General features: G+C 45.3%; 1 protein-coding gene across 1 annotated transcript; it reads right to left on the bottom strand.

The window, feature by feature from the left end:
* Nucleotides 1-10,223: 10,223 nt before the first annotated feature.
* On the bottom strand, nt 10,224-20,673 carry LOC138082667 (pregnancy-associated glycoprotein 2-like). Its single transcript, XM_068975892.1, has 9 exons — nt 20,585-20,673; nt 18,086-18,227; nt 17,000-17,117; nt 16,750-16,868; nt 15,167-15,360; nt 14,132-14,248; nt 12,271-12,412; nt 12,087-12,185; nt 10,224-10,370 (listed from the first exon to the last, which is right to left on the bottom strand). The coding sequence occupies exons 1-9, from the start codon at nt 20,635-20,637 to the stop codon at nt 10,224-10,226; spliced, it is 1,131 nt and encodes a 376-aa protein (XP_068831993.1). The 5' UTR covers nt 20,638-20,673.
* Nucleotides 20,674-23,210: the final 2,537 nt, after the last annotated feature.

Below are 23,210 nucleotides of genomic sequence, written 5' to 3'. Positions count from 1 at the left end.
ATGGGCTCAATAAAGGACAGAAATGGTATGGACCTAACAGAAACAGAGGATATTAAGAAGAGGTAGCAAGAATACACAGAAGAAATATACAAAAAAGATCTTCATGACTCAGATAATCATGATGGTATGATCACTCACCCAGAGACATCTTGGAATGTGAAGTCAAGTGGGCCTTAGGAAGCATCACTATGAACAAAGCTAGTAGAGGTGATGGCATTACAGTTGAGCTATTTCCAACCCTAAAAGATGATGCTGTGAAAGTGCTGCACTCAGTATGCCAGCAAATTTGGAAAACTCAGCAGTGGCCACAGGACTGGAAAAGGTCAGTTTTCATTCCAATCCCAAAGAAAGGCAATGCCAAAGAATGCTCAAACTCTCACACAATTGCACTCATCTCACACACTAGCAAAGTAATGATCAAAATTCTCCAAGCCAGGCTCCAACAGTATGTGAACCATGAACTTTCAGATGTTCAAGCTGGATTTAGAAAAGGCAGAGGAACCAGAGATCAAATTGCCAACATCTGTTGGACCATCGAAAAAGCGAGAGAGTTCCAGAAAAACATCTATTTTTACTTCATTGATTACGCCAAAGCCTTTGACTGTGGGATCACTACAAACTTTGGAAAATTCTGAAAGAGATGGGAATATCAGACCACCTGACCTACCTCTTGAGAAACCTATATGCAGGTCAGGAAGCAATGGTTAGAAGTGGACATGGAACAACAGACTGGTTCCAAATAGGAAAAGGAGTATGTCAAGGCTGTATATTGTTATCCTGCTTATTTAACTTACATGCAGAGTACATCATGAGAAACGCTGGGCTGGAAGCAGCACAAGCTGGAATCAAGATTGCTGGCAGAAATGTCAATAACTTCAGATATGCAGATGACACCACCCTTATGGCAGAAAGTGAAGAGGAACTAAAAAGCCTCTTGATGAAAGTGAAAGAGGAGAGTGAAACAGTTGGCTTAAAGCTCAACATTCTGAAAACTAACATCATGGCATCTGGTCCTATCACTTCATGGGAAATAGATGGGGAAACAGTGGAAACAGTGTCAGACTTTATTTTGGGGGCTCCAAAATCACTGCAGATGGTGATTGCAGCCATGAAATTAAAAGACACTTGCTACATGGAAGACAAATTATGACCAACCTAGACAGCATATTAAAAGGCAGAGACATTACTTTGGCAAGAAAGATTCATTTAGTCAAGGCTTTGGTTTTTCCAGTAGTCATGTATGAATGTGAGAGTTAGACTATAAAGAAAGCTGAGCACCAAAGAATTGATGCTTTTGAACTGTGGTGTTGGAGAAGACTTTTGAGAGTCCGTTGGACTGCATGGAGATCCAACCAGTCAATCCTAAAGGAAATAAGTCCTGAATATTCATTGGAAGGACTGATGTTGAAGCTGAAGCTCCAACACTTTGGCCACCTGATGTGAAGAACTGACTCATTTGAAAAGACCCTGATGTTGGGAAAGATTGAGGGCAGGAGACGGGGACAAAAGAGGATGAGATGGTTGGATGGCATCACCGACCACCGACTCAATGGAAATGAGTTTGAGTAAACTCCAGGAGTTGGTGATGGACAGGGAGGAATGGTGTGCTGCAGTCTATGGGGTTGCAAAGATTTGGACACAGCTGAGTGACTGAACTGAACTGAAGTAGACAGATTAAGATTTTTAGTTGGAGTTTCAATATCAAACTCTCGAAATTTATTGCATGAATATACAGAGAAGTAGGAGAATATAGTAGACCTGAGAAGCATCATGAGCCAGTTTGACATAATTAAGATTTATACAATTTTCACAAAATGGTAAGACACAAATTCTATTCAAGTTCCCATAGAGTATTAACTAGCAGACACTGGAACATATCCAGAGACAATAGACCAGCTGCTGAAATTTAATGGTCTAAAGGTACCAAAAACATATAGTCTGTTCTCTTATTACTGTGGAATTATGTTAGAGATCAATATCAAAAAATATTTGAGAATAACCCACATATTCTCAAGTGCAGTGTGACATTTACCAAGAGAGATCTTTGACTTAGCCACTGAAAGCCTCAATAAAGTTAGAAGATTGAATAAACCCAGAGGGTGATTGCAGAGAAGAAAACATTTAAATGAGAAATTAACATCAAAAATACTTTTAAAATCCCACATATTTGGAAATTAAACATCCACTTTTAAATCAGAGCCATAACAAGGAAAATTAGAAAATATATGTAATAGAATAAAAATGAAAAGAGAATTTAGCAGAATTTGTTACATGCACCTGAAGCTACTCAATGCAATTAAATATAATGTGGAATCTTGAATAAGAGATGGGAACAAATAATGGACACTAGCATAAAATTTGGAGAAAGTGATGGCACCCCACTCCAGTACTCTTGCCTGGAAAATCCCATGGACGGAGGAGCCTGGTAAGCTGCAGTCCATGGGGTCTCAAAGAGTCAGACACAACTGAGTGACTTCCCTTTCAGTTTTCACTTTCATACATTAGAGAAGGAAATGGTAACCCACTTCAGTGTTCTTGCTTGGAGAATCCCAGGGAAGGGGGGTGCCTGGTGGGCTGCTGTCTATGGGGTCACACAGAGTCGGACACGACTGAAGTGACTTAGCAGCAGCAGCAGTAGCAGCATAAAATTTTGTGATTTGAACAAAATCCAAGCTTCAGTTAATAATACTGCATCACATTAATTTCCTGCCTTTTTTAAACAACATAATATTTCTTTATATTCTCAGAATTGGATTAGAAGAAACTTCTTTTCTTTCCTTCTTTCTTTTCTCGTTCACTCATTCTTTCCTTCCCTCCACTGCTTTGATGTCTTCTCTGATCTTTCACCCTCACAGAACTCTCAAACCCAGATGCCAACACAGGCCAGGCAGACGTGTCAGAGACCCTGTCCCCTGAAAGCTCCATCCCAATTCGGGCACCTAGTACAGGTAGGAGGGCAGGCACAGTGAGACCAGACCTGCCTGGTCTCCAAAGGAGGCTAGAAACCCACATTGCTGTGACATCTCCCCATTTTTAAATTTCAGTAACCAGTTCAAAGTTGTAGCAATCACGGGCTGAGCTGTGGTTTGTCACCTGACATCAACAACTGACGTCCCTCCATGAGAAACACGTGTAAGGAGGGCAGAGTCTACGGGAGGAAGGGGGGAGGGGGTGGGGAGATCGACATTTCTCAGGTGTCCTGGAGCCCACCTTTTGTCACAGAGCCCTGTATTGGGGCTGACAAACCTGGAGAAGTACCAGTCGGAAACAAGGAGGCAGTTTCCTAGTTTTGATCTTGGGCCTTGCTAAGGCCCACACCATGGGGCGGGGATGCAGAGTCTCTGGGCACTGGCCCCTGCTGCTTGCATTCTTACCCTCAACATCTTTCCACTTCTTTCTATCTCGATGAAATCCAGCTCACATAACTTGAACACAGGGAATTCCATCTGGTGGAAGATAGTGAGGCCCAGAGGCAATTAAACTACCTCCAGGGGATGGAGGTCAGAGTGGCGCCCTTGGTCACCACTCCCCATGCAGGAGGCTGCAAAGTGTCCTGGTGGGAAGGGATACTGGTGGATGGCTCAGGACAGTCATTCAGATCTGAGGTCAGTGGGGGGCGGGGTTGGGGAACAATGAAATCCTGCTCAATGAGGATCTACCCTGGGATTGTCAAACTCAACTACAAATAGAAAAAAGCAAGGGAATTCCCGAAAGACATCTGCTACATTGACTACGCTAAATTCTTTGACTGTGTGGATTACCACAAACTGTGGAAAATTCTTCAAGAGATGGGAATAGCAGACCACCTTATCTGACTTCTGAGAAACCTCTATGCAGGTCAGGAAGGAAAAACTTACATCAAACAACTGACTGGTTTAAAATTGGGAAAGGAGTACATCAAGGCTGTATGATGTCACCCTGCTTATTTAACTTATATGCAGAGTACATCATGAAAAATGCCAGGTTTGAAGAAGCACAAGCTGGAATCAAGATTGCCAGGAGAAATATCAATAACCTCAGATATGCAAATGACACCACCTTTATGGCAGAAAGTGAAGAGGAACTAAAGAGCCTCTTGATGAAAGTGAAACAGGAGAGTGAAAAAGCTGACTTAAAACTCAACATTCAAAAAACCAAGATCATGGCATCTGGTCCCATCACTTCATGGCAAATAGACGGGGAAGCAATGGAAACAGAGACAGATTTTAATTTTTTGGGCTCCAAAATCATTGCAGATGGTGACTTCAGCCATGAAATTAAAAGACGCTTGCTCCTTGGAAGAAAAGCTATGACAAACCTACACAGCATATTAAAAACCAAAGACATGACATTGCCAACAAAGGTCCATCTAGTCAAAGCTCTAGTTTTTCCAGTAGTTGTGCATGAATCTGAGAGTTGGACCATAAAGAAGCCTGAGCACCGAAGAATTGATGCTTTTGAACTGTGGTGTTGGAGAAGATTCTTGAGAGTCCCTTGCACTGCAAGGAGATCCAACCAGTCAATCCTAAAGGAGATCAACCCTGAATATTCATTGGAGGGACTGATGCTGAGGCTAAAGCTTTAACACTTTGGCTACCTGATGCGAAGAGCCAATGCATTGGAAAAGACCCTGCAGCTGGGAAAGATTGAAGGCAGGAGGAGAAGGGGATGACATGATGAGGATGAGATGATTGGATGGCATCACCAACTCAATGGGCATGAGTTTGAGCAAGCTATGGGAGATGGTGAGAGGCCAGAAAGCCTGGCATGCTGCAGTCTATGGGGTTGCAAAGAGTCAGACTTGACTGAACGACTGAACAACAACAAAGCAGTATCCACAGCACTGGAAAATGTGACTTTTCATTCCCATCCCAAAGAAAGGCCAATGCTAAGAATGTTCAGACTACCTAACAATTGTGCTCATTTCGCATGCTAGTAAGGTTATGCTCAAGTCCTTCAAGGTAGGCTTCAGCAGTATGTGAACTGAGAATTTACACATGTACAAGCTGGATTTAGAAAAGGCAGAGAAACCAGAGATCATAGAGAAAGGGAATTCCAGAAAAACATCTGCTTCATTGATTGTGTGAATGCCTTTAACTGTGTGGATTACAACAAACTTCAGAAAATTCTTAATGTGATGGGAATACCAGTTGACCTTACCCATCTCCTGAGAAATCTGTATGCAGGTCAAGAAGCAACAGTTAGAAATTTACATTGAACAACTGACTGATTCAAAGTTGGGAAAACAGTGCATAAAGGCTGTGTATTAACATCCTGCTTATTTAACTTATATGCAGAGTACATCATGTGAAATTGCTGGGCTGGATGAATCACAAACTGGAATCAAGATTGCCAGGAGAAATATCAATAACCTTAGATATGCAGATGATACTACTCTAATCGCAGAAAGTAAAGTGAAACTGAAGAGCCTCTTGATGAAGATGAAAGAGAGTGAAAAAGCTGACTTAAATCTCAACATTCAAAAAATTGAGGATCATGGCATATGGTCCCATCACTTCATGGCAAATAGAGAGAAGGAGAAAAAGTGGAAGCACTGACAGATTTTATTTTCTTGGGCTCCAAAATCACTGCAGATGTTGATTGAAGCCATGAAATTAAAAGACACTTGCTCTTTGGAAGGAAAGCTATGACAAACCTAGACAGAATATTAAAAGGCAAAGACATCACTTTGCTGACAAAGATCCATATAGTTAAAGCTATGATTTTTCCAGTAGTCATGTTCAGATGTGAGCATTGGACCATAAAGAAGGCTGAGTGCCAGAGAATTAATGCTTTTGAACTGTGGTGCTGGAGAAGACTCTAGAGAGTCCTTTGGACAGCAAGGAGATCAAACCAGTCAGTCCTAAAGGAAATCAAACCTGTATATTCATTGGAAGGACTGATGCTGACACTGAAGCTCCAAGACTTAGGCCACCTGATGTGAAGAGCTGACTCATTGGAAAAGACCCCGATGCTTGGAAAGATTGAAGGCCAAAGGGGCGGCAGAGGATGAGAAGTTTAGATAGCATCACCATCTCAACAGGCAAGAATTTGAGCAAACTCAGGAGATAATGAAGGACAAGTAACCCTAGCATGTTGCAGGTCATGGAAAGGCAAAGAATCGGACACAATTTAGTGACTGAACAGCGCCAACATCATGGCGGTAGTCGTGCTGACACCATGCATGCCTTCTGACCTGGATGCGGTTGTGTCATCTAGTGGAAGCATCTATTAACTCATTTATTTTTTAGTCAACATATATTTCTTGAGGGCCTACTAGATGTCTGACACCAGTGCTAGAGCCAGAAGATCCAAGGAGACTTCTTTCACTTGTACAGTGCAGGGGGTGGGAGTCACACCTTGCAAGGGATCTTGGGGAGACAGTGAGATAGATAGCATAAGTAATGAACTCAAGCTGTTATTCCTACTTTTATTGTTGATTTCTCATCTAGAGAATCATTCCTTATGGTTCTCTAAAGAACACTTGGACAATGAGTTTCACAAACTGTTCACTTGTATCACCTTTAAGCCCAGTTACTGATATTTACTGTTAAAGCAAAATAACTGATTCTGTTCTCACATTTCTCCCCTTTGTAAGCTCTGCTGTTGGTCCTCTTTCACTCCCCTCAAGGTGATCATAATCCAGTGCCATCCCAAAGGGACGAGGCACAGGTAACTATAAACATGTGGCCGTTCTGCACACAGATGGAAACTGCAAGGTTTAGGGGTGTGATTCAGGGTGGGGTGACAAACTTGAAGTCAATGCCTTTCACCTCGACCTATGCCAGCCTTTCCCTGCCTCCCTGAAGAGGAAGCCCCTCACTCCTCTTGGCCTCCCAGCCACACCTCTGCTGTTTTCTCCATCTGGCCCTCCCCATTGCAGGTTGTCTCTTTATCTGTTTCCACGACTTTGTGGTGGGTTTGTCACCCATCCCTCTATCCCTGGGGTCAACTACAGCACCTGGTGCAAAATGCATGCGTGCTTATTTGTGTCTGACTTTCTGACCCTTGGACTGTGGCCCACCAGGTTCCTCTGTCCATGGGGTTTTCTAGGCAAGAATACTGGCACAGGTTGCCATTTCCTTCTCCAGGGGATCTTTCTGACCCAGGGATCTAACCTGCATCTCCTATGTCTCCTGCATTGCAGGCAGATTCTTTACCGGCTGAGCCCTCAGGAAAGCCCATAGTCTCTCCTCTGTAATTATTTGTACTGAATAAAAAAATGAAGAAAGGCAGGGGGACAGTTCTTTCACTGACGTTTCTCTTGCCTGAGTAAAGACGCCTACTATGCATTGTCTTGGGGTATGTGCCGGGGTCCAGCCCCGGTGGATCCAGGGTGATTCGAAGGTGGGGACGGAGTCGGCGTCTTTGGAAAAATACATATTTAATCACAGATAAAGAGAGATTAGAAATGGATAGTGTAGTAGGAAGATCAGTGGAGAAAAAGAGGCTGAATAACTTAGATTACGTGGAATTGCATCCATGCTCCAGATGGGAATTCAGCCAGAAAAACGGGAGCAAGAAAGAAGCGACATGGGGGAATCAGTCTTTCCAGAAACTGATCCGATTTCTTTATTTTGGGGTTTGCTTATATACCTTTTGTTACACATAGGGATGAATACAGAGTCACGCGGGGGTCAGCAGTCCTGACCTTTATCAAAATCAGGTGCTTCACATAAATGTATAGAAAAGGTACATCATCTTCTGGCCATGAGTGAGACCTGCTGACATTTTATGATCCTTTCTTTCTGATAGCCAAAAAACTTGTTTCTTCCAAGGGTGTTTTTTCTTAAACCAGGCACCACCCTCCAAATAAAGTTACATTCCTATAGGGTGAGGGTGTAGTGAGTTACAATCAAGAAAGGAATTTATTTAACCCAAGGTTAACAGGATTAATGTTAAAGGTTAATACTTATTTCTTCTATATGCATAAAGGTTAATACTTATTTTTCATATATGTTAGTTATATTCATTATAAGGGTAGGGGACATGGAGATTTAGCAGCAAACATCAGCTCAACAAATGAAAATCCTTTCACCAATGCTCCCCTTAAGATCTGTTTAGTCTTAAGATATGATAAAGTTACATTTTTCCATAGCAAGGACACAGTGATATATAACAAAGTACAGTGATCTATTACAAAAGAGAAAATCCATTAACTCAAAAAGTCTAGTATTGCTAACATCAAAAACTACTATATTTCTTTTGCTATATTCAAAATACATTGATTAATATATTCCCAGGTGCCTAAGGATACAGAGGCCTGGCGGCAATCATTGACTCAACAAGAAGAAAAAGCCCTATGCTAATTAAGACTCAAAATACTCCAAAACTCTCTGTGCTGTTTATGGTTGAGAGGTAGTAAACAATCATGTGGCAGGAGTATGGATAATCCTGTCACACAAGCTAGTCTGTCAGCAGAGAGGTTTGACCTGAGACATCCTTGTCCCACCCAGAGCAGGGAATTAGCAGCAATTATTGACACAACAAATGAAAAAACCTTCACCAATATAATTCCTAACCAACCCATCATACTAATAATTTCTAACTCCACAAGAGAAATTGCCTTTAGTAAGTCTAAAACATCTCGTGCCTCTCAGATTGGGAGGCTATAAACAATCACATGTGGCCGGACGAACCTATACAGGTGGGCTAGATAACCTTCAGAGGAGTCCGTAAGCTGAAACACTCTTGTCACGCCCAGGAATTTTTATTGCCTTGGAGGTGCATCTCCGAGAGAAACGGTTATGGGGGAGAGCCCCCCGTAAAGTCAGAGGTGTAGGTGAGAGCGTAAAACAGACTCTGGCTTTGGGGTTAGATGCTCGGGAACAGGGGGTTTCCTGAGGCTTGATCACGCCTTTGCGTATGCCAAGCCTCCTTCCTCATGACCTTTGCCATGGGCGGAATTCCTCACGCTGGCCCCCGGCAGGTATGTTTTCTACTTTATCCCTTCTTTTCATTTTCTTCCATTACCTGAGTCTCCCCGCATCTCTCACCCCTACTGTCCTCTACCTAGGGTCTCCAGGTAGAAAGAAGTGATACTTCTACTCCCAAGGTGCCAGTCCATGGCAGCTCACAACCAAATAGTTTGTAACTCTGGCCCTGGAGGAAGCTCAGAGAGGCTGAACACTCTGTGCACCCTGGTCCACCGTTACATGAGTGACACCTTTTCCCTACAGCACTGGAGGCCAAGGAAGGGATGTGCTGGACCCTGGAGGAGGGGGATGGCTCAGGGATCCACAGGGGCTGTCACATGGGAAATGGGACTGGAAAGGTCACAGCAGGTATGGGTGGCAGTGAGCTGGTAACTGAGGTGGCGGGACAAAGGAGAGCCATCTCAGTGTGAGGGGCCTCACCCAGAACCCCCTGGAGCAGAACCCCACTGCCAATGTTCATCTAAGATGTGATGAATAGAATATTTTCATTACCCCTCATAATCCCTCTGAATGAGGAGGCAGTGGAGTTGGCATCATCATAAACTCTTCCCTGATCTAGACCATCCCCCAACCACTATCCTCAGGGCTGCCTCCTGCCAGCTCCAGTTATTAAGTTCTGGAGGAAACTGTCAATCATGTTTGCTGCTGGGTCAGGGCCAGATGACCATGTAAAGCCACTCATAGGACCCTATGACCCTGCCATGATGGTTTATCCAGGGTTGGACATGTGATCTTAGTTGGGCCATTCAGAGCACTCCCTTGGACCCTGATGTCTCTGAGCTTCTTTCCTTATGAGTTAAGATGCCTTGGGAATATAAAAACCCTGGGGCAGGTAGCTTTGGACTCCCTCACTAGGTGTAGAAGCCTTAAGGAAGAAGGTTATTAGGCTAAGACCATCAAAGAAGAGAGAGGGGAAAGAGCGAGGGTCAGAAAGAGAGAACTGATGACTTCTGATTTCTTGGGTCCAGTCACTGAGATCTTTCTATCTGCTCTGGTTCCTATGTACAGGATCTCCAGTGTTCTTCTGAAAAGTCTCCCCTTTCCTTGAAACCAGCTGGAGTTGAGTTCCTCTCACTTGTGGTTCAGACTTGGTTCTAGAGCCTCCCTGATTATGACACACCTGCCAGACCCCAAAAGAGGCACCCATTTGTTTTAGCACTATTAAGAGTGAAACATTTTATTCTTTACTGAGAATAGAGTTTGCAGGGCACCAAACACAGTTCACCAGCATCGCTGGGCAGGAGTGCCCTAGAGTGAGTGAGTGTGTGTTAGGAGCAGCCTGATTGATTCCTGAACCAATCCAAGCATTTACACTGCCGGAGCCAGGCCAATTCTGTCATTTCTTCGATCAAAAACTGAGAAGTACTGTCTCAGGAAGACATCACCCAGGATCCAGGTCTCTGGAGAGCTAGTTTCTGTGCCGCCATGGAAGATGCTAAGGCAGAAGTTTTGAGCCTTGGGGAGTTAGAGAGACACACCCGTCAGCCTGTGTACTTACCTGTGACTCCCTCCTCAATATCCAGACCTGGCATACTTCTTGGTTTTATTTCCCTCTTTTGGTAAGCATCAGGTGATTTTCTCAGCAGTTGGGGATATGAGGGTTCATCCAAAACCAAAAAGGGCTATGACATGTGGTTGCAATATGGCAGGAATGTGGGGAGGGGAGGATAGGATTGGGAGTTTGGAATGATCAGATGCAAAGTAATATACAGAGGAATGATAAGCAACAAAGTCCTACTTCTAGAGCAAGGAACTGTATTCAGTATTTATTGACTAATGAAAAAGAATATATATATTTGTCTATGTACAGCTAAGTCACTTCGCGGTGCAGCAGAACTTAAGGCAAGGCTGGAGATCAGCTCTACTGCAATACATGTTTAAAGAAAAGAACAAGAGTGCCTCCTAGTTCTCCTCACCCTCTCTGTTTCTCTCCTTCTGACTCCTGCTCCTTGTTTTCTCTGCAGAGAATGCCTGCTCTTCTCCTGCGTCCCCCAAACCGGTTCTTTTTAACTTTTAATTTTGTTTTGGAGTATAGTTGATTAACAATATTCTGAGTTTCAGGTGGACAGTAAAGGGACTCAGTCATACATATACATGTCCTTGTCCCAGAGACACCCCTCCCATCCAGGCTGCCACCTTAGATCGAGCAGTGTTCCCTGTGCTATACAGTAGCTCGCTGTTGGTTATGCATGTTAAATACATTCAAATCAGTGCTCACAACACGTTCTTTAAGCCTTTGCTCAGGCCCTCTGAGAAGCCTATTTGGACCCACACTCAGCCTTTGGCCACTCCAGGCTTGGCTGGGTGACTTATTCTGGTCTCCATCCCCACCGGTCAGTCCATAGCCCTCAACACCCCTAATAAGTCCCCAGGGTTCCTTTGCAGAGCACCTCGGGGTGCCATTTGCATGGAACCCAGGGCAGATTTGCCTAGACCCAAGCAGGCCTCCCTATGGCACCATGAGTCAGGGGTTTTAGAATTACTGCAATTCCCTCTCTTTGTCAAAGCCTTCTTTGTGCCCAACAGCCTGCTCTGAACTCCCACAGGGACCTGACGTGAAGCCTCCACCCTGTGTCAGGGCTGAGCAGTGACTGTGCAGCCTTTAGTCACCTTAGCATCCAACCTCCCCACAGAGGGGTCGGGTAGCCTGACTCACAGAGCGGGAATTGGGACTTAGCAAGGGGAAGTTGCAGTCAAGGTCCATGGTAGCCATGTAATTTATTGTAACCGGGACAGTTTCAAGAAGGAAAGGGAGACTGTTAATCATTATGGTGGGAGCACACACAGGGACTGCCACCAGCCAACCCCCCTTGTCACATGTCCTATTTTAGGGATCCCTAGAACTGATTTTCCGAGTTCCTGCATCTGAGGGCTCCAGTTGAACTGAAGACCTATGAGGGCAGAGGCCCTTAGTGTTTCCCCTCTCCTTGTGACTCCCACCATGTCATCGCGGAGTGGTGTCTCCACATTTATTTCAGGAGGATGGATGTCCCAGACTGTCCTCTGCTCTCAAGTGGTTGATTTTGTGGGAGGTGCTGGCCCAGCCATAGGGGTTCAGCAGCATCTGCAAGTTGTGGCTTGGCCTGCAGAGGGTGCCCTCCTCCCAGCAGTAGCCCAAGGGTTCCTGCACACCCCAATTTAGAGATGCAACCCTCAGGGATGGCCCCTCACCTTGATGATGTAGGCTTGAGGGGGCACTGGATAGTCGATGCCATTGATGTTGAAGATGACAGGAGGCAGGGTCTTGACAGCATCACATGAAACCGCATACTGTTAGAGAGAAGGAGAGTGGTTGGCCCAGATAATCCTTATTATGTGGGGAGACTGGGAGTGACCCTGTGGCATGACCCTTTACCTCAGAACCCTTCTGCCTGGCGTTCATGAGTTTGTGGATGTTGGTGACCAGTCTTGTTGGGCCATGGATCACTGATGTCCCAGTGTCTAAAAGGGCCTGACACCCACGAGAATAAGCAGCAACATTGTCGTTCATGCTGATGCTGAGACAGTAGGACAAAGCGGGCCTCAGGGTCATGTGGAAGGCCCCCTCACAGCTGCCCCTCCCTGGCTGTCTCCTGGACAGAGCTTCATCTCTTGCCCTGACCTTTCCTTTGCTCTGATCACAGCACGTTCCTTGACATGTGTGAATGCAGTACTTGAATACACCAGGCTCCTTAATACCTTGCACCATGCTGGTCTTCCTTCCTAGAAGAGCCCCCTCCCCTCTGACTAGCTAATTTCTCCTCATCTTCCAGATCCCAGCTTAACTGTCACGGTTTCAGGGATATCTTTCCCCTGGTGTATATCAGTCTCCTGTCTTGGTCACTCTCTGTAGACCCTTCCTCAGGTCTAGCATGTACCAAAGTGACAGTTCACTCTGTGTGTGTGTCATTTCTTGTACATTTGCCTTCTTAGATGTGAGGGCGAGTTTTATTCTCATTGCCTCCCTAAATAGCTTGGCACACAGTAGATGCACAATGCTTGTCTATTGAATGAGTGAATGAAGGCTGTGAAAATAATGAAGACTGTCCAGAGAGGTATATCTGATGTCTCACCAACAATGGGATAAACACACTGTGAAGATGGAGGTCCCTGTGGCAGCAGATTCTCATAGGGGTGGAGGAGACCGGCTGCCCTGGGAGGGGGTGTCTCTGAGTAGCACCTCCTCAATGGGCTCAGACCCTGAGACCCTGACCAGGTGATACCTGATTAGACACAGAACCTCAATGGACAGGTAAGCTTTTATCTGAGGGTCGAACACAGAATCTCATCAATTATTGCCTCTCCTTCTCAAGCCACTCCTGGTTCCCACCTTCCCGATTCTCTGTCATATTCCCTGCCCCACTGTGAGCCCAGGGACGTGGGGTATCTCTTTTTATGAGTCGCTTTTGGGTCCCAAGACTGTGCTCAACCTCTCTCCACTGCTGGCTAGCTTCTCCCTAAGGAGGCCAGTTTTCCCCATTTCTTCAGGACTTTCCCTGTTTTTAACCTGACATTTATCTGTACTTCCCTGGTGGCTCAGGCAGTAAAGCGTCTGTCTACAATGTGGGAGACCCGGGTTCGAGCCCTGGGTCGGGAAGATCTCCTGGGGAAGGAAATGGCCTCCACTCCAGTACTATTGCCTGGAAAATCCCATGGACAGAGGAGCCTGGTAGGCTACAGTCCATGGGGTCCCAGAGAGTCGGACACGACTGAGCAACTTCACTTCGCTTTATCTGTACTGAGAACTTCCTTGGCCCCGTGTAGCCCTCCACAGTGGGTCATGTTATCACAGCTCTTTTCAGGCTGAGCAAATTCTCCCTGATCCTCTTTTCACCACACTGTAAAGTCCTATAACCGTGCTTCCCACCTCACACTCGGGTGCGGTCCTCCCGCAGCTGCACAGGCCTCTCTGGACCGTGTGATGGACCCTGTTCAGAGCCCTGGTCAGGAGGCCTGGGAGTGATTATGAACCCATGGGTGATTTGTGTATCTGTGTGTTTCTGTGTTTCTCTGTGTATTCATATGTGGCTCTGTGTGTGTACTTGTGTGTCTCTGGCTGGTCATGCACGTTTATATGTGCCTACTAGTGTCTTTGTATGTGTGCCTGTGTGTCTGTCTGTGTCGTTGTGGTTGGTGTGTATGTCTGTTGACTGTGTCTGGTAGTGCATTTGTGTGTCTGTGTCCACGTACAGATGTGGGAGCATCACTTGGGGTGATCCTTAGAGGGAGAGGCTTACCGGTTCATGCTTATCTGCCAGTAGCGAGTTGGGGACAGTGGTATCCAGTTGAGCTCTCCCTTGTAGTAGCGGTGGTCCACCCCACCAAACATCACCACACTGCCCTCCGGCTTGCATCTACAGAGAGGGGGCAGGGATCCTTGGAGGACAGTAACAACAGCACTGTCTGAGAGGTGTGCTTGTCCACCCACCAAGGCCCTGATAAGGTCCCCATGTACAGATGCAAAAATCGAGTCTAGGAGCGATTGAGAACCAGACTGAGCTTGGTCGTTGGCTAATGAGTGGCACAGAGGAGGTTAGAACCTGGGCCACCTGGCAGGTCTCTATCCACTCAGTCTTCAGAAGAGGCCCTGGACCTCCTGCGACCTGAGTGGTCAGATCTCTCAGAGGACAGTGTGCTGAAGGCTTTTGGCTTCCCCCTTGTCCAGTCTGTATTTTTTCAGAAAAACCAAGGCCTGAAGCACTAGGGTGTTGCTTCAAGTCATTCAGGGTTGGCTTCACTGGCCTGTGACCTATGCTGTCCATTGGGCCCCACACTCAGCAGGGCCTCACCTCTGCTCTCCCTGTCTTGAAATTTCCAATAGTTGTTGAAAAAGAAATTCCACACTTTTGTTTTGAGTCCCACTCTTTCATTTTGCACTGGCTCCTGCAAATTGTTTAGCTGGTCCTGGGTGCCCAGTGAAATGTTAGTGAGGAAGGAAAGATTTCCACCATTCCTCTCTTTCCTTCCATGTCAACTTTATCAGCAAATCCTGTTGCCTTTTCTTACAACTCGTATCCTGACACCTTGCATTAGTTTTCCTTTTTGCTCACCCCCTACTCCAAGCCCTAGGTCTTGCGTCCAGGAGCCTGGTTGTGTACCAATAAAACTTTGTTTATAAAAGCCAGTGGTAAAGCCAGGTGGGGCCTGGGGCCATAGTTATCCTGGGTTAGATCATCTCTCAGCATACTTCTGTATCAATTGTTGCATAATTTTCATGCAACTGAAAGCATCTTACAACTAATTTGGAGAGGGACTGTCTAGCTCAGACTTACTTGTTCAAGTAGAAGGCAAGGACAGGCTCAGAAAAGGCACCTTGCAACCACAAGTTGTCAAAGATGGGGATGGCACCTTTAATGCCGATGGAGGGGTAGGCCAAGCCCAGGACGCCATCAAAGGGTGCACCATCAAACCCATATTCCTCCAGGCTTAGGCCAAACGACTGTTTAAGGCTAACAAGTTTCCCGATCTGTGGGCAAGAAGAGTGTTCCCACATAAAATTTTGTTAAGTGGGTCTAGGATTGGGTTGAGGAAGAGATGCCATTAGCATTGCAGAGATCTGAGGTCTTTGTGTGTCCTCGGTAGACCTCAGATTTTTAGACCGAGCCTGGAGGGGAATTGGGGTTCCATTTATGTGGTCTGTGGATTTAGACAGGGTGCTCAGGGCTGGTGCACTGGCACGATTCTGAGGGATGGGATGGGGAAGGAACTGGGAGAGGGTCTCAGGTTGGGGAACACAGGAACACCCATGACTGACTGATGTCAAGGTATGGCAAAAACCACTACAATACTGTAAAGTAATTAGCCTCCAATTAAAATAAATCAATTAAAAAAAATATCTGCTCCTGTGAAAAACACCTGCATGAGTCAAATTGGCCTCATGCCTTCTTGTACGGGTGGGGCACCCAAGAGTCAGGCCAGGACTGAGCGGTGTCCCCTTGTGGACAAAATGAGTAAAGAGCAGGAGAGCCTTTTCTGGCGTCTCTCTGAACTGATGACAGAAATGGAGTGAATTGATGGAAGTGTATTTTGGATTCTGCATCTGCCCAGAAAGACAGAAGTCCATTATACAATGTTTCTGGCAGTCTTATGAAATTACTGCCTGGGAAATACCCTTTTGGGGGTATGTGTGTGTTTGTGTGAGTGTGTATAGGAGAGAGAGAGAGAGTGAGAGAGAGAGAAAGAGTGAGGCGAACTACTCAGGCCCTAGGGGGAGGGAGGCTATAGGTTTTATTAGACTCCCAAAAGCCTCATACGTTGAGAACACACTTAGGCCCACCTACATCTCTGGCCTCCTGCTTATCCACCCTGCATAACTGAAGTGCTTGACTGCACCCAGGGTCCCCAGATGAGTTTCATCCTTTCCCCAAATGCCCACCAACAGCTTCGGTCCTGACAAGCCAGCCCAGCTCCACCGCTTACCACACATGTGACCTCAACAAACCCTTGCTGTCTGCATCTCAGTTTCCTCATCTGTATCATTAGCTAGTCAACGCACCTGCTGTGTGGGGTTGTTGCAGGTTTAAACAAGTTATTACTATGAAAGTGCCTGGCACAGTCTGAGAATATAAAAGTTGGTGCTTTTTTCCCCCTCTTCTGGCTCCCAGAAAAATGAACCCTGAGCTGCTCATGGGCAGAGGAGCTGCAAGTCCACAGCCCAAGCCCCTCTCTGGGTTAGCTAATCCATTTGTTTGTGTGTCACTATGGAGACTGTCTCTCCAGGGACAGGGCCTGTGCATAAGAGGCCAATGTCTATGGGAGGTAGGGTAGGATGGTCCTGCCAGCTTGTCCTGTATCTGTTTTGTAAGCAGTGGTCAATCCATAGTCAGTCCTGACTCAGCTTTTGTTTCCACATTACCCGAACGGTGTCAGAGCCAAGAAATCCCTGAATTGTCCCAGGTCCATAGAAGGTGTTAATAGGCTGGCGTGTTTGCCTGAAGCTGGAGGAATTGTGAAGATTGAAGGTTTTGTGTGTATCTGCAGACACAGGAGATGAGTGTCAGTCAGGTGCCAAGGGTGGAGAAGGGAGAGTCAGGGTGGAGAGAAGAGTGGATAAGGGTGGAGAGGGCAAGTAAAAGATGGGTGGATTGGGGGGTGTTTGTACTCACAACAGGCTGGACTGACACAGCTGATGGAAGGCACCCACAAGTCAGCTGAGCCTGTGTCAAAGATGACCTGGAACTCCTGAGGGGGTGTTCCAATGGTGATGTTACCCACGTAGGCCATCTATGGGGACCAGGAGGGGTGGGTTAGTACAGATCTGGCTCCACTCGATTTCCACACTGCCGCCTCCCTCTGGGTGTCACATGTCTCCTAAAATCACTTTCGGATCACCATGCCTTTGTTCTCACAGTCTTTGTTCTCAGAGGTGCCTGCATTTGATACTTTTTCCTGCGCTACATGATATGCGGGATATTCACTCTATGACCAGGGATTGAAAAAGTACCTCCTGCATTCGAAGCCCAGAGTCATAAGCACTGGACCTCCAAGGAAGTCCTGGTGCCTTCAATTGAAAAGCTCTCTAGTCTCTTCAAACCCAGTCTGAGCACCCCCTTCTCCAAGAGTTCCTTCTTGATCAACCCCAACCACTCCCTCTAAACTCAGACCACATCCAATCAACACCACACAGGTGGTCCTTTCATTTGACATATATTTACTCTTTGCCTTTCTCTCAGGCTAGCCTGCACAATCTTGAAGACAAAACGTGCCCTTTTTTTCTGATCTAATAACAATAACCACAGTGTTAGATTCTTATGGCCTTATGCGGAATAGGGATTCAGTAACTTTTTACTGCTGTGATTCTTGCATCTGTGGAAGCTGAATTCCTCTGCCTGGGGATTCACACTTGCTTTGCAGTTGGCTTTATCTTTTGACTGGAGATGGCTCACCCTTCATCTGTAATGGAGTGGCTCACTTAGTTCAGAAGGAACAATCTCGCTCAACCTAATGACACATCTTTGACACAGAAATGGACGTTTACCTGTTCCCTGGTCATTGCTGGGCCCAGTCACCACAGACCAAGAGTTGAGGATGAGCATGCCTTCTCCTGTGGAACGGGGTCCCTGTGCCTCAGTGTTTCTGACTCCTGCAGGAGCCTCAGCCCCAACATCCCACCTGCTACTTCCAGAAGAACCACAGTGCTAGGCCAGAGCACCAGGGGGCCCTGTGAAGAGCCATCCTCCCAACAAACTCACATCCAGATAGTTCCTCAAGGGATGAGTAGCTATTTTGGAGTCTCTCTTGGACAGTCTGTAAGCTTGTTCCTCCAGGAAATTGTTCAGCAAGTTTTTTTCCCTCAGGGTTTCTTGCAAGGTCTTCATTTTGCTTAGAGGCAAACTTTCACTGAGGATTAGGAAAAGGAAACAGAGAAGATACAATTAGCTATCCTTGTTAAGATATAACTGTCATTGTAATGGCACTGTGTATTTTTCCAAGCATTTTTATCATTATTGGAATGCCATGCAAATACCATGGCAAGAACATGGGTTTGAATACAGGTTCTTTTGTGTAACATTGGGTAGGATCGTTTGGATTCTCAGCTTACCCCTGGGTAAAAAGGTAGAATTTAATGATCCCCACCCCCCCATATAGAAAATTCAGGAGATAAGTGAAGTGATGGATATAATGTATCTGATATATCTTAAATCTCAACAATGACAGCCGTTAGTATTGCCATTGCCATCCCACTATATCCTTCTCAAGAAAGCTCAGGGAGGAAGGTTCTAGAAAAGAACCATTATCTTATTTGTACAGGGAAGAAATCTGAAATTCAAGTAGTTTGTCACTTGGATGTGGTCGCACTGCCTGTGAGATGTAAAACAACGAAGAAGTAGCTCTCCCTATCTTCCTCCAATAGAAATGGAACAGAGAATTGAGAGAAGAATCCGGGAGATAGGAAACAAATTAGAGAAATTAAGAGGCTAAAGAAGCAAAGATGAGTAAAAATTGAAAAATTAAAAGAAGAAAAAACAACACGGAGAGATCTGAAAGGTTGTTGCTGAATGAAAAGACGGCAGGGATTCTTGGCCTCCGAAGGAGAAGTATTCAATCTGGAGCCAGATATGAGGCTTGATCACTTAGAGCTTTGTGTAACAAAGTTTTATTAAAGTATAAACGAGATAGAGAAAGCTTCTGACATAGGCATTAGAAGGGGGCAGAAAGAGTACGCCCCTGCTAGTCTTCAGCTGGATGTTATATAGTCACTAGCAGTCTGTTAATGAAAGAAAGGAATGTCTTAAAACTCGGAATGGCACCAGGCCCCTCACCCGTAAGATGCATTTTGGGATAATCTTGGCATCAAATGTTCATCCTGGGCCATAAAATGATTAACTTGAATCTTGTAGAAGGACAGATTACCATACAAATAGTTTTGTTTACATAGATTAGGAGAACAATATCTGAGTATAACATGCTAGTTTGTCAAGTAGGTTCTGAGCCATGAGGTGGAACCAACTTGAAGACAGAGTTTGGGGTAAATGCATAGCACATTAGCATAGCTTACGTCAAACATTTCCATAAGAAAAATGCGTTGGTTATCTCAATGTTTGAGAATAGTTAACTTCAGGTGAAACCAGGTGTCATTATGGCAACACGGTATTTTAAGAGAAATCTCCTTTTAAATTTGTATAGAGAAGGAAAAACATATCATTAATTTGTTTCCTCCTGCAGCTTAAGAGCAGAGAAGGCAATGGCACCCCACTCCAGTACTCTTGCCGGGAAAATCCCATGGACGGGGGAGCCTGGTTGGCTGCAGTCCATGGGGTCGCGAACAGTCAGACACGACTGAGCGACTTCACTTTCACTTTTCACTTTCATGCACTGGAGAAGGAAATGGCAACCCACTCCAGTGTTCTTGCCTGGAGAATCCCAGGGACTGGGGAGCCTGGTGGGCTGCTGTCTGTGGGGTCGCACAGAGTCGGACACGACTGAAGCGACTTAGCAGCAGCAGCCGCTTAAGAGAGATAAAAATGTCTGACACTTGCAGGCTATTTCCTCCGTTTGGAGATCCCTGGCCTTCCTGGCTATATCCTCTCAGATCTGCACTCACAAAGACTTCCAAAGAGATGGAGAGATAAATGAGAGAGATGCAGAGATGCAGACCTAGCATATACACACTGAAGTAGAGGGAGAACAGAGAGGCCACCTAGAATAAAATGTAGAAAAATTTTATTCCACAGGGCCACACATACATTTGTACAGGTTGTGCACTAAACAATTGCAAGGAGTTCCATTTTCAGCAGGTCACCACATGATGGGGTCCCAAGAGTTGTGCAACCATGCAAACCTACACCTTGACCCAGGGACCCACAGTTTCTATAGCAAAGTGCATGCATGCGTGCTAAGCCCTTTCAGTCATGTCCAACTCTATATGACCCTATGGACCACAGCCTGCCAGGCTCCTCTGCCCGTGGGATTCTCCAGGCAAAAATATTGGAGTGGGTTGCCATGTCCTTCTCCAGGGGATCTTCCCAGCCCAGGGATCAAACCCGCATCTCTTACATCTCCTATATTTGCATGTGGGTCCTTTACCACTAGCACCACCTGGGAAGCCCAAGGCTAAGAAGCAAGGATGAGTACCTATAGCAAGGTACTTATCAATAAGTAAGAGTTGAACTTTAAGATTATCAGGGAAATATTCCATTTCTTTCTAACCCAGAAAGGAAGATGATGCCACTTACAGTCCCCATACTTACATGACTATGCACTCTGAGAGGGCCACCAGCCTGAGGAGCACAAGCCACTTCATGCTTCTTTCCTGGCTCCAAGTACTCAGGGAAGCTTTAGTCCTTTAGCATGCAGTGGTGACCAGGAGCTTCTAGTTATATGTGCTCTAACTTGCCCTAATTGTCCTCTTTAGGGCACTAATGGATCTGATAAAAATACAAAGCTCTCGATAAAATTTTTATCTCCATCCCTGAGCTTGGGGAATGGTCTTAGAAAATTCTCAGAGTTCAGAGAATTCTACTGTGATCTCTTCCTTGAGGCTTGGCTGGAAAACCAAAGTGAAGTGCATGGACATCTAAGGCATGGAGAAACTTGCCAACTTGGAGAAAATAACTGCTAAGAACACCATAAAAATGAATACTAGGGGCCATGCGAGACTTTCATGATCTCATGTGGTCTGCCTAGCCACTTCATGAGATATGGTTTGCTGTCCTCCTTGGAGAGCTGATTGCTAGGAGGAAAAGTGGTCAAATGGAGAAGTGAAGACTTGAGAGGCAGCCCAGGGACATATGAGTGGTTTTAGGTAGTGGGTCTAATGGCAGAGATCAGGGACACCTATGATGCCAGTGTGCATCAAAGATTTAGGGCAGAGCAGTATTTCAGTTGCATGATTTCAGTATTGAAAGAAGTGCCATAGGCATCCACAAGATATTTTATATCATCCAACAAACCTACAAGGAAGACATATGTGCTTGTGTCTAAGTTAGATGGTGGAAAGTCAAAGTTGATCAAGACACAACTAGTCTTTATCTTAATAGAGCTATCAGTCTAGTTTTCACAAACTCATGGTTCAGGAGGCAAGAGGAATGATACAAAGCCTAGGCAGCCATACTCAACATTGGGCAGCACATGCCTTTCCACTGGGAGCAGCCTCTCCTCCACTTCAGCCATGCTGGAAAGTGGGTCAGTTGACCATGTTTTCAAGAGAAGTCAGAAGTCTGGTTATTTATGTGCAAGTTCATGATTTTAATGTTAGCAACTAATTTTTATCCCCCTCAAACATAGTGGGAGCCAAGTCTCCACCATAGTGGGCTGGATTCAGCCTTCAGTCTATGCAGGTTTTATTTCTGGCCTAGAAGTAGGAGTGCAGTGGGGACAGAGAGGGATTTAATTCAAGTTGGTTGATTTAAATGAGACTGAATGTATATTAAACATGTTAGTTTTCTATTTACAAAGAAAGATCACCAGGGACATATCAATCAATGACCTTAATAATGACAATTTGCTGATAAATGGATATATGTCTGATGTAAGTCTCCAGTAGGGTCCATGCCATGAAAAATTTTGACTGCCGAACAAAACACAGAAAAAATAATTTTGAAGTGTCTTATCAATCAAAGAAGGCAAAGAAAACTACGCCAGACTGACATGAACAGGGCTATCTGTTAAACTGTTACTGCAGCCAAAGGAAAGATGATAGTGTTTCCTGGCTCTTCCAGGACTCCCAGGGCCTATTCCTGCATGAGATCTATCCTGGCCTGTCCCTTGGATACAACAACAGGGGCCTGGTCTGGACACCAGGTGTGTATAGATGGGGCACAATGTCTTAACCCTCATTTTTGCAAATTGTTTAAATCCAGTTTTGGTGGTTCAGTCTCTAAAGAGGGAATATGAGAGCATCTAACAATGACACACACATTTTCTCTTTAACTCAGCAATTCTATACCTAGGGATCTACCCAATGACACACTGGTGAAAATATAAAAAGCCATATGCACAAGCTATCTACTGCACATTGTTTTTAAAATGTCAGCAACATACCTGAAGTGACCATCCATGGGGGAATCTACAGTTAGGCGCAGGGCATCCCCACACCGGGGTATAATGTGGATGAAGGAGTAGTGGAATGGGTGGTATTGTCAACTGTGTATTTAGCTTTTTTAACAAAGAGGGTCCAAAAAAGTTATTAGAGTTTGTTGCTTCTTATACACATTTTCAAAAGCAGACACATTACTTTGCCGACTAAGGTCTGTCTAGTCAAGGCTATGGTTTTTCCAGTGGTCATGTATGGATGTGAGAGTTGGACTGTGAAGAAGGCTGAGTGCCGAAGAATTGATGCTTTTGAACTGTGGTGTTGGAGAAGACTCTTGAGGGTCCCTTGGACTGCAAGGAGATTCAACCAGTCCATTCTGAAGGAGATCAACCCTGGGATTTCTTGGGAAGGAATGAAACTCCAGTACTTTGGCCACCTCATGTGAAGAGTTGACTCAGTGGAAAAGACTTTGATGCTGGGAGGGATTAGGGGCAGGAGGAGAAGGGGAAGACAGAGGATGAGATGGCTGGATGGCTTCACTGACTCGATGGACGTGAATCTGAGTGAACTCCAGGAGTTGGTGATGGACAGAGAGGCCTGGCGTGCTGCGATTCATGGGGACGCAAAGAGTCGGACATGACTGAGTGACTTAACTGAACTGAACTGATACACATGTATGTCTATTTTCATTTAGAAACAGTAAAAGAATTAGCCAAAAACTTCTAAAATGTAATTTATTGATGAGGAGCAGGGAAGTGAGATTTTTCTTGTTTTATACTTTGACTTGCAGCCAGAAAAATGTGTGAGAGAATCAAAAAATAATCACGTGTGTCAAAATTGAG

This window comes from Capricornis sumatraensis, chromosome 8 (assembly GCF_032405125.1).
Source record: "Capricornis sumatraensis isolate serow.1 chromosome 8, serow.2, whole genome shotgun sequence".
NCBI lineage: Eukaryota > Metazoa > Chordata > Mammalia > Artiodactyla > Bovidae > Capricornis > Capricornis sumatraensis.
This window is presented reverse-complemented; position numbering and strand designations above follow the sequence as displayed.